We start from the raw sequence: 11,806 nt of genomic DNA on the forward strand, positions 1-11,806 counted from the left end.
GGCGACCCTGATCGTGGCAAGGATTACCCACCCAAATCAGACGGCCTTCATCCCGGGCCGGCTGATCCATGATGGGGTGCTGGCCCTACACGAGATAGTTCATGAGATTAAGACTAGTTGCCAGAAGGCAGTTCTCTTCCAGATTTGATTTCCACAAAGCTTATGACACACTTAGTTGGGACTTCGGGATTCCCTCCAGCGAAAGGGGTTTGATGATCGTTGGATCACCAAGATCATGCAGTTAGTCACGAGTGGGCATACGGTCATAAACATCAATGGGGAGACAGGTGCCTTTTTTAAGCCCTCTAGAGGAGTGAGGCAGGGTGACCCAAGCTCCCCCTTCTTGTTTAACCTCACGGTCGATGGCCTGGCAGCTATTATGGATGCGGCTAAAAGGGAGGGTCATCTATGAGAGGTCGTGCCTAACTTGATTGCAGGAGGTGGCGTCACGCACTTGCAGTATGTGAACGACACCATCCTTATAGTGGAAGGAACTTCTATGGATATTATAAACCTGAAGTTTCTTCTTATGTGCTTCCAGGAGATGTCAGGTTTGACGATTAATTTCGCCAAAAGTGAGGTTATTGTGTTGGGCTACTCGGACCAGGACATTGGTCGAAGACGACAAGAGACAAGGGATTGATTGCGATGGTGGTGAGACAACAAGGTTAGATCAGAGACCGCGGCCAACAATTATGATGAGCGACATATAAGTTTGTTGTTTGTTGTTTCATGGCAAAGCACGGGCACCCAAGTAGTCATTGTAAATGTCTTATACTCCCTCCGTCTCATAATGTAAGACGTTTTTATAAGCTATGTTAGTCTGTAAAAAAAAGTCTTTGCAAAAACGTCTTACATTATGGGACGGAGTGGTAGTATTTGCAACGCAAGCTCATATCGATGAATTGTGTCTTATATTCAGCTATCCTTGTTTTCCTTAACATTCCGTAAGTAAGGAAAAGATTGTGACCTTCATATCTCTCTTATACCATACAGAAACAAAATCAACTATTGTAGAACGATACACAACATCCTGAGATGCCATCGGCGTGGGCATATGCTTCGGAGTGAGACCTGCTGCTATCCACAGCCTGGACACTCTGGAGGGGGCAGACCTGTGCAGCCGTTTGGGTTCTCTGCGACGACATTCAAAGTAGTACTACATATCAGACCATCTGAAAAGAGAGTATCGTATACTACGACGTATTCTCAACACGACACACGCGTGGGAAGTTAAAAGAAAAAACGAATGCAGGGCATACTTACGACTACCGCAGCCCCCTCCTATACGGCCATGCACACCGACGATTAGCAGCAGCAGCGCGAGGAGGGCGAGAAGCCGAGCAAGCAGCAGGCGGCGACAGCCGGGTTGCATCTTCCCGGATTGACGACGCGCTCCGTGAGTTGCCATGCCGCAATGCTTAAGGCACCTATATATAGAGCTCCAAAATATATTATGCCTTACTTTCTTGGGAGAGGAAGATCATAATGAGCTCTGCTGACTGGGGCGGCCAGAAGATAAGGAAGAATTAAAATCTTCGTTGACTGTAACCTGTGGATCATGAGAGTGACTTAGGGTGCAGCCACCCCGGACTTCGTCGCGTTCTTCTCGCATATGGCGCGGAAAAGTCTGCATGGATCTTCGCTAAGTTAAGAGCCCAAGATCTTGCTTCTGTCGACTGCTGTCCAGTCCACATCATTCGTCACAAATGTCTCTTTCGCTCTTGTCATCTACTATTCGTTCCAAGTCTCAGAAGCATGCCAGTTGACATGCTGACATAGTCGTGGAAGTGGTTTCCATGTCCTGGATGTACAATTTGGTTCGATAGTTGAACAAATTGGCGCCTTAGGGCATCTCCAACGCCGACCCTCAAACCTTCCGCATCAGTCAGGACACCACACCCACCTAACCCAATGGCTGGTCGTTCTGTGCACAGAGTTTAGCTCCGAAACACCAATGTGATGTTCTACTCCTATTGTAGCATGAGGAAGAGAGCTCCGAAACACCAATGTGATGTTCTACTCCTATTGTAGCATGAGGAAGAGAGAGCAACAACGCGCGTGCTCACCGAGTTTGAACTAGTAGTATGCAGCTTGTTGGAAGATTATTTTTAAGCGAGTTTGGACTCCTATAGTAGCATTTAGGGAGTTTAAGCGACTGTGTTGAAATGGTCTTATTTGGATTCCTTAATTCATGCATCATGTAGTTTGGACTCCAACTTCCAACCCCCACCAGCAAGTGGTGCCTTTGTATACGTCTTTACACAGTACAGTAGAATATAAATATGAAAAATTGTCCATTTGACCATCATGTAATTTGACTATCTCAAAGTTGAATTGGAAGAATAACTTAAACTAGTGTTTGATTGGCTGAAGGCCTGGTTGATTATTCAACACAAGGCCGCCTTTATTAGGTGCTGCAGCTCTACAGAATGATTCTCAGACCGACTCGCAAGCCCTTCAGTGCCTTAAACTCCATCCCGGGGTGTCGCCAGAGGACGGCCACCGCGCATTGCAGCTCCCAAGTGAGTTCTCCATTGCCTTCTTGTTCCACGAGCTTGACCAGTCGTCAGTCCGTTCATCGACTAAACTGTCGAAGCGTGTGTGTGATAGAAATTACATGTCTCCTCAGGCTCTGGGCACTCTCAGTTCCTCACTTCCCCTGGTCCTTGTCCTCTGCTCCCTTGTTTATGCATCTTCATTAGATTCTATAGCACCCCAAAATGATTCTAACACCGACCTCCATGCTCTCTGCTGCCTTAAACTCCATCTCACGACCTCTGCTGGACTCCTGGTCTCATGGAAAAATGACTCGCTGCAGTTCTGCAGTTGGTCCGGTGTTACTTGCAGCAAGAGACATGCATCTCGTGTCATTGCACTGGACCTCGAGTCACTTGACCTCGATGGACAGATACCACCATGTATCGGCAATCTCACTTTCCTCACAAAAATCCACATCCCCAACAATCAACTTACTGGCCAAATACCACCTGAACTTGGGCAACTAAATAGGCTGCGGTACCTTAACCTCAGCACAAACAATCTTACTGGCAGGATCCCAAGCACTCTGTCTTCATGCGTTCACCTTCAAACTATTCATCTTGGAAGCAACTCCCTTGATGGTGTGATCCCCCCAAGCCTAAGCCAATGCTCAGATATGCAGCAGCTCAGTTTGGGTCACAACAAGCTCAGTGGAGGTATCCCAGAAGGGTTGGGGATGCTCCGAAACCTTGCAGTTTTACGTCTGGCTACAAATAGTCTGACGGGCAGCATTCCACGTTCACTTGGAAGCAGCTCTTCTCTTCACTCTGTTGTTCTCACGAACAATAGCCTCACAGGACCTATCCCGCCTCTCCTAGCTAATAGTTCCTCACTTCAACTTTTGGCCTTATCAAACAATCACCTGAGTGGAGAGATTCCTCCTGCACTGTTTAACAGTACATCACTCCAAAAGTTATTACTGGGAACAAACAGCTTTGCTGGGTCCATACCAGCCTTGTTGAACATTGACTCACCCTTGCAGTATCTTATCTTGCAATCAAATAATCTTTCTGGCACCATACCTTCCTTTATAGGGAACTTTTCCTCCCTTCGCTGGCTCTTGCTTGGAGATAATAATTTCCAAGGTAACATCCCCATGAGTATAGATGAAATTCGAAACCTGGAAATACTAGACATCACTTATAACTTTTTGACAGGGAGTGTCCCAGCCTCTCTTTACAACATGTCAGCACTCACATACCTTGGCATGGCTACAAACAATCTTGTAGGGGAGCTTCCACACAACATCGGATACACCCTTCCAAGCATCCAAACTTTGATTATGCAAGGAAACCAGTTCCAAGGCCAAATCCCCACTTCACTAGCAAACACAACCAATCTCCAGGTGATCAACCTCCGGAACAATGCATTCCATGGCATTGTTCCATCTTTTGGGATTTTACCCAGCCTAGTCGATCTGAATCTAGGCAAGAATCAACTTGAAGCAGGAGACTGGTCTTTCCTATCCTCGTTGACAAATTGCACACAACTGGTGAACTTACGCTTGGATGCAAACATCCTTCAAGGAGTCTTGCCGAGTGTCGTTGCAGGCCTTTCAAAGAGCATAGAGGTACTGTTACTAAGATCAAATAAAATTTCTGGCACCATACCACATGAGATAGAGCACCTCACAGGCCTCAAGCTTCTTTACATGGAACGGAATTTGCTTACCGGGAATCTTCCTGAGTCAATTGGAAATCTTCCCAACTTGTTTGTCTTAAGCTTGTCCCAGAACAAATTTTCTGGACAGATCCCACTTTCAGTTGGTAATTTGAGTCAATTGAGTGAGCTTTACTTACAAGAAAACAGTTTGAGTGGCCCAATCCCAGAAGCTTTAGGAGACTGCAAAAAACTGCACATATTGAACCTCTCTTGTAACAGCTTCAACGGAAGCATACCAAAGGAGCTCTTTACTCTTTCCGACCTTTCTGAAGGTTTGGACTTGTCTCACAACCAACTCTCTGGAGAAATACCAATGGAGATTGGCGAGTTGATCAATCTCGGTCCACTGAATATCTCCTATAACCAACTGTCTGGTCAGATACCATCTACTCTAGGTCAGTGCGTCCAATTGGAGTCGCTCCACATGGAGGGCAACCGTCTTCATGGAAGAATCCCTCAATCTTTTGTGAATTTGAGAGGCATCACTGTGATGGACCTATCTCAGAACAACTTAACAGGTGAAATCCCTGAATTCTTGAAGCTCTTCAAGTCTATGAAGCTTCTCAATTTGTCCTTCAACAACCTCGAAGGATCAGTACCTGCAGATGGAATATTTCAGAATGGAAGCAATGTGTTCATTCAAGGAAACAAGAAGCTATGTGCGAGCACCCCATTGCTACAGTTGCCACTTTGCAATGCAGAAACATCCAAACAGCACACCTCCAACATCTTAAAGATAGTAGGATTTACTGCTCTTTTTTTGGTCCTGGTATCATGCTTCGGAGTAATTATTTGGAAAAAGAGAAAGAAAGTCACACAAGCAGCTCATCCATCCTTTGAAGAGTTACAGAAGTTTACATATGCTGATTTATTGAAAGCAACAAATGGTTTCTCTTTAGACAACTTGGTTGGTTCAGGAAAATATGGGTCCGTGTACAAAGGTAGAATTGAGTCCGAAGTACATGAAGTTGCTATCAAAGTTTTCAAACTTGATCAACTTGGAGCAACAAAGAGCTTCCTCGATGAGTGTGAGGCCCTGAGAAACACTCGTCATCGTAATCTTGTACGGGTGATCACTGTATGCTCAACAAGTGATCCAACAGGAAATGAGTTCAAAGCTCTTGTTCTTGAATATAAGGTAAATGGGGACCTCGAAAGTTGGCTCTATCCAACATTCCACGAGCATCACCTGAGAAGGCCATTGAGTTTATATTCAAGAATAGCAATAGCAGTGGACATAGCGGCTGCTTTGGATTACCTTCATAACAACTGCATGCCTCCTATGGTCCATTGTGATCTGAAGCCCAGCAATGTCCTCCTAAATGATGTCATGGGCGCATGTGTTGGTGACTTCGGATTGGCTAAGTTCCTACGCAATTATTCTTATTCGAGCATTGGTGGTTCTACAAGCTTAGTGGGACCAAGAGGATCAGTTGGATACATTGCACCAGGTAACAATTTCTCAACTGAGCATGGTACATTTTTCGAGAATAACTTGTAGGCTCTTCTGGATATGAAAATTTTACTTTCTTTTCCACAGAAAACCTTTGATTCATGTGGTCAAATTATGTTGTATTAATTAACGGTTTCAATAACTACACATGTTGCAGAATATGGCTTTGGGAGCAAAATCTCCACTGAGGGTGATGTCTACAGTTTTGGAGTCATCATCTTAGAAATGCTCACAGGGAAGCGTCCAACTGATGAGATGTTTAAAGATGGTCTGAGCCTTTACAAATTTATCGAAAAATCATTTCCAGAAAAGATTGGCGAGATTCTAGATCCTAGAATTGCTCCGTATTATGGGGAGCAAGATGAAGAAGCAGGAGGTACTTTAGACCAAGAAAATCATCATCAAATGGCTGGAATAATGAGCTGCATCATCGAGCTCGTTAAGATTGGCCTCATGTGCGCCGCAGAGATACCTAAAGATCGTCCCGCAATGCAGGACGTTTACATTGAGGTCACCGTAATCAAAGAAGCATTTTCAGCACTGCAGGGCTGAGCAGAAGTAGAACTGTTTCATTGCTCACACGTTGCTGGTTCATGACGGCTGACGTCTAGTTTTCTCTACATAAGGAAAAAAAAAATCTTGGTTGCAGCCGTGTTATGTTGTGAACTGCCTTCCATTCTACTGGTAAATCTATGTTTGTGGTGTATGTTGTTAGGAAAGCAACTTATCTTTATTGAAGGCCCAAGGGGCATATATATATTACACATGACTTGAGGTGTAAGGAAACTAAACATAGACTAATAAGGACTCCTAGACCAATACTAATACTCCTTAACACCCCCCCCTTAAATGCAAAGCGTATGCAATAACATTGCATTTGAAGAAGTGTAATACTAAAAAAAAATGATAATTCAAATCCGTGTCTTGAGAGTGTCGTCGTAGCATGAAGAGTCTTTAAACCTGTCGAGTCGCCAAAGGGGATAACGAAGAGATGGCACATCAGAGAAAGACACCGCATCGATAGAAGATACAATAGAAGTATCAAGAGAAGATGGGTTGTCGAAAGAAGATGGCACATCAAAAGAATGAAGCATTGCTTAAAGAATCATGGCCCATGAAAACCGACAGCGAAAGAAGCTCGGCGGCAAGAGAATGGGCTTAGATCAACAATGCAAAGAGAGGCCACATAAATTCTATACAGAGGACAATGACCAGAAAAAGGCTGACGGACATAGGTATGGTGGACTCACATGACATGAGAAAACACAAAATATCAACGGATTTGGTGGACTCAGCGGAAATTATAGAAAACTAGGAAGCTAACAAAACACATGAACTAGATACGATGGTAGCGAAAGAAAAAATCATGGTGCCGAGGGCCAAGACCAAGCAGAGCTCCCGTGTTGTGCTCCCGACTGTGGAGAGGGCCAAGCAGAGCTCCCGTGGTGTGCTCCTGACTGTGAAGAGGGTGGTCTCTCTGAGCTAGAAGAGTCAATAACAAGACCGGCAGAACCTGGTGAAGAAGAACCTGAAGCTGCAAGTAGACGCTTAAGTCGCACAATATCCTGCTCAGTCAGGGACACTGCTGAAGGGGTCGGAATAGAAGCACAAGTCTCCAAAGAAGATATGCGCCCCTGGCGCATGTGCCGCTTCTTTAGAAAGCATTCAGACTCAGGACATCCTTGTTGCAGTAGCCGCAGTGAGAACGAGAGCGGCCCTCACCACTAGGAGAAGTGGGCAGGAGTGGCAGAGCACCAGAGCGTGAAAGAGGCGGTGTAGTAGAAGCTCGAGCAGCAAGCACAGAGGGAACCTCAAGTAAACCAGCACCACGTAGGCGAGTCTCTTCAGCCCGAATCTCAGAAAGTGCCTCCATAAGAGTAATACGGCCGCGGGCAAACAACTGAGCGCGCCGTGGCTCAAATTCTGGACGAAGTCGAGACAAGAACTAATAGACGCGATGAAACTCCAAGTCGGACCGCACAGCTTGGCAATACTGACAAGTACGACAACCAGCAGTCCGAAGGGAGTCAAGCTAGCGCCAAATGACAGAACTCTGTGCGTAGAAATCATCAACAGTGGAGTCACCCTGCTGAAGAGCATGCTCCTGGCGAACCACATATAGATACAAGGCATCACCGGATGGTTGATAGCGCTGGCAAAAAATGTCCACATTGCAAAGGCGGTAGCGAGGCCCATAAAGTCAGAGACAAAATGAGGCAAAACACTGGAAGTGAGAACAGCTGCGGCGCGAGCATCATCATCAGACCACTGAGTGTAAGCAGAGAGAGCATCATGGTAAAAGTGAAGAGACTCCTCATAGGTCAAAACCTGTTGCTCATAAGCACGAGTTGCAGACTCGTCAGCAAGCTTAGCTGCATCCTTAGCAGGTTGAGCAGCATCCACAGCAAGAGGCGTTGGCGTCGGTGGAGTAGGAACCATAGGAGGAACCGGACGTGACGGACAGGAGACCTCGCCAGATAAAACACCCCAGAGACGAATGCCACGCATATGAATGCGAAAGAAGGCAATGAACTCGGTGTAGTTAGTTCCATCAAAAATCAACGGGCAGCAAGGGATGACGACATACCCCGACGACGAAGACATACTATCTTCTATTTTTACAGCTAACCCAGATCAACCACGTAGGAAACAGGCAGCGGAGCAGATCAGACCAGGAGAGCAGCACCACGTAGCAGGTAACAGCACCACGTAGCAGCAGGTAGTAGCAGCCAGCAGTAGTGGACAGCAGAGAGCACCACGTAGCAGCTAGCAACACAACGTAGCAGCAGCTAGGGAACACCAGCAGGTAGCAGCCAGCAGCAGCGGTCCTTGGTGACAACAGATTGAGGGGAGCAGCGGCGGGAGTCCTCGCGGGCATGGGCGGACACAGGCGGAGGTTGTTGGATGGAGGCAGGTTGATCTGGAGTCCCGGCCTGATATGGATCGAGGGACTTGCGGCAGCCGTCATGGGCGGCGGACACGGAATCAGCACGCGAACATGCGGCAGAGATAAGCAGCGACAATCAGGCGATAGAAGAAGCAGCGACCGCGCGAGATTGGATCGGGAAGAGGCATATATATATTACAGATGACTTGAGGTGTAAGGAAACTAAACATAGACTAATAAGGACTCTAGACCAATATTAATACTCCTTAACATATGTATACAGTATACTGTGGTTCAACCTATAGTAAATGAAGTTCATGAAAGGAACTTTTGTTTTGTCTTCTAATTTCCATCCCTACACGGCTACACCTAATTAAAAATGTAGAGCAATAGTCCTATTCTACAAGTACTTTAAGCCCGACTATATGAAGTAATCTACACCCTGGAGATGTTAAACTTGCATAGTGGTATATCAAACCGAATTGTTAGACCTAAAAATTGGAATGCGTGTGCATCAGTATCGCATCGTTCCTTACACAAATCAAAGAACAGCTTACCTCGGCCAAGGAGGGGCGGGGGATGCGGTGGAAGGATTCCGACTGCCACCGAGTGCCTCGGCGCGGCGGACGGACGCGCGCGTGGCCCTTGCCCCGTCTCGTTGGTGGCAGGTGGGGGGCGCCGGCGGGGGTTTGGTGGTTCTCCTACGACGAGCGAAATCCATGTTGTCCGGCGGCGGTGCGGAGGTTGGGGGCCCCTTCTTTTTCAGAAACGGTGGGGGGCTCTCGGATGCCGGGGCGGCGGCGGAGGCCGCGTGGTTGGCTCTGCAGCAGATCTGGCAATCCGGACCGAAAACCTGGGCCAGCCCCGTAGCATGCGTGCCCAGTACATAACGGGCCTGCCTGGCATGGGACTAAAACGGGTCGTGCCTGGCCCGTCGCACGCCGTGCGATGTGCTTGTCAGCACCAGCAACTAGTTAACGAGCGCATCCTATGGGATATGCAAAAATTCATGTGGACGCAGGAGTCAGGTTCGAGCGGGGAGGCTCTGCTGCTGCTATCTGTAGGGATGACCAAGGATTCTATCTTGGAAGCTCTGCACTCGTCACTTATGGTATATGCGATCCTAATGTGTTGGAGGCCTTAGCCTTGGCGGAGGACCTCAACCTGCAACAGTTCATCATTGCCTCAGACTGCAAACAAGTTGTCTCAGACATTCAAAAGGGGACCAGAGGCCGATATGGTACTATCATCAGCGAAATAAAACTCAGTGCTACTACGTTTAATTGCAATTTTGTTTGGGAGGGTCGTGCCGTAAACTATGAGGCACATAGATTAGCTAAATTTGCTCTTTCGCAGGGTCCGGGACACCATATGTGGCTTGGAAACCCTCATGACCCTTCATGTATCCCACTTCATGTGGATTATGGTGATGAATAAACTGTTTTTCACCCCTAAAAAAAAAGTTAACGAGCGCATCTTCGGGAGCCTCGCAATGATCAGCATCACCTGGCGCGCTCTCAGCCATTCGCCACGTGTCGCGCTCTGGACGCTTTCTTCGGATTTTATTTTTTTATTTTTTTCCGCACGCGTTTTCGGCTTTTTAAACGGTTTTTTTCTATGTTTTGATTTTCCCCGGTCTTTCTTAGCTTTTTGACTAAAAAAAATTTCAAAAAAAAACTTTTTGCGCGAAAAAAACGCGTTTATTTTTTTTCTTTCACGAAAGTCACGGTTTTTCTTCCGCGAGAGGCACGGTTGTGCTTTAGCGAGAGTCACGTTCGTGCCTTTCGAAAACGGAAAGAAAACACGTTTTCTGTTTTTTTTCCTTTCGCGAGAGTCGCGGTTTTGCTTCCGCGAGAGGCACGGTTGTGCTTTCGCGAGAGTCACGGTTTTGCTTCCGGGAGAGGCACGGTTTTGCTTCCGCGAGAGGCACAGTTGTGCTTTCGCGAGAGTCACGGACGTGCCTCTCGGAAAGGGAAAAACAAAACACGTTTTCTGTTTTTTTTCTTTCGTGAGAGTCACGGTTTTGCTTCTGCGGGAGGCACGGTTGTGCTTTCGCGAGAGTCACGGCCGTCCCTCTCGGAAACCGAAAAAAATACGCGTTTTCTGTTTTTTTCTTTCGCGAGAGTCATGGTTTTGCTTTCGCGAGAGGCATGGTTGTGCTTTCGCGAGAGTCACGGCCGTGCCTCCCGAAAACGAAAAAAAACACGTTTTCTGTTTTTTTTCCTTTCACGAGAGCCACGGTTTTGCTTCCACGAGAGGCACGGTTGTGATTTCGTGAGAGGCACTGGTGTGTCTCTTTCGGAAAGGGAAAAAACCGTGCTCCCTGTTTGGTTTTTTCGCCCAGTTTTTTCGTCTGGTTTATTCGTGAAAAAAAGTTCGTCAAAATCTATCAATATGGGATCTAGTTATGAAGATCTCGACGCGAGGAATCCAATGATGAAAACGATTCAAGATTTGGACGCACGGTTTAAGAGATAAAACATTTTGAATAAACGTATCTACGAAAAAAGAAAAACTCCCAGGTTGCGAGTGCGCCACTTGTCACGACCTAGGAAAGTAGAGTGTTTTTTACAACAAGTACTCTTTAATTAGTGATTTCGCAGCACCGACTAGGAGAACCAGCGCCCACGCACCCTGCAAGTGGGCCGGCCCATGAAACGCGTCGTATGCAAAAAAACCGCAAAAAAGTGGGCAATACAGGATTCGAACTCAGAAAGTTCATTTCACGTCCAAAGCTCGCTGACCACTTCAGCTACCGACCTTGAGTGGTTAGATGCAGCGTGAGACAGGAAATAACATTGTCGCGACGCTATTTCTTGCACATAACAACGTACTATATCGCATCAATTTTTTGGGAACAAAAAATTTCGTGACTAGAAAAGGTTCATGGATTTTGAAAAAAAGTTCATCAATTTTGAAAAAGGTTCATAGAAAATGGAAAAAAATTCATGGTTTTTCAACAAAAATCTACAAATTTAAAAAAAGTTCATCTACTTGAAAAAAGTTCATCGAATTTGAAAAAAGTTCACTGAATATGGAAAAAAGGTTCATAAAATTTTAAGAAAAGTTCATTAAATTAGAAAAAAGTTCATCAAAATTGAAAAGAAGTTCATTGAAAATTGAAAAAAGTTCAGTGAATTTGAAAGAAGTTCAGCGAATTTGAAAAATAGTTCATCGATTTGAAGAAAAAGTTTAAGAATTATAAAAAAACAACGAGGGAGGAAGAATAAAAAGAAAAAACGAAAACGAAAACGAAAAACGAT

The 11,806-nt window shown here is 46.0% G+C and overlaps 1 protein-coding gene and 1 long non-coding RNA gene across 2 annotated transcripts; one reads left to right on the top strand and one right to left on the bottom strand.

The window, feature by feature from the left end:
• Positions 1–897: 897 nt before the first annotated feature.
• On the bottom strand, positions 898–9,347 carry LOC109742237 (uncharacterized). Its single transcript, XR_012189281.1, has 3 exons — positions 9,101–9,347; positions 1,267–1,430; positions 898–1,136 (listed from the first exon to the last, which is right to left on the bottom strand). It is a non-coding gene; the product is annotated as an uncharacterized lncRNA (long non-coding RNA).
• Positions 1,451–9,091, top strand: LOC109742228 (receptor kinase-like protein Xa21). Its single transcript, XM_020301318.4, has 2 exons — positions 1,451–5,654; positions 5,814–9,091. The coding sequence occupies exons 1-2, from the start codon at positions 2,621–2,623 to the stop codon at positions 6,206–6,208; spliced, it is 3,429 nt and encodes a 1,142-aa protein (XP_020156907.3). The 5' UTR covers positions 1,451–2,620; the 3' UTR covers positions 6,209–9,091.
• Positions 9,348–11,806: the final 2,459 nt, after the last annotated feature.

Source organism: Aegilops tauschii, chromosome 7, assembly GCF_002575655.3.
Source record: "Aegilops tauschii subsp. strangulata cultivar AL8/78 chromosome 7, Aet v6.0, whole genome shotgun sequence".
NCBI classification, from domain to species: Eukaryota; Viridiplantae; Streptophyta; class Magnoliopsida; order Poales; family Poaceae; genus Aegilops; species Aegilops tauschii.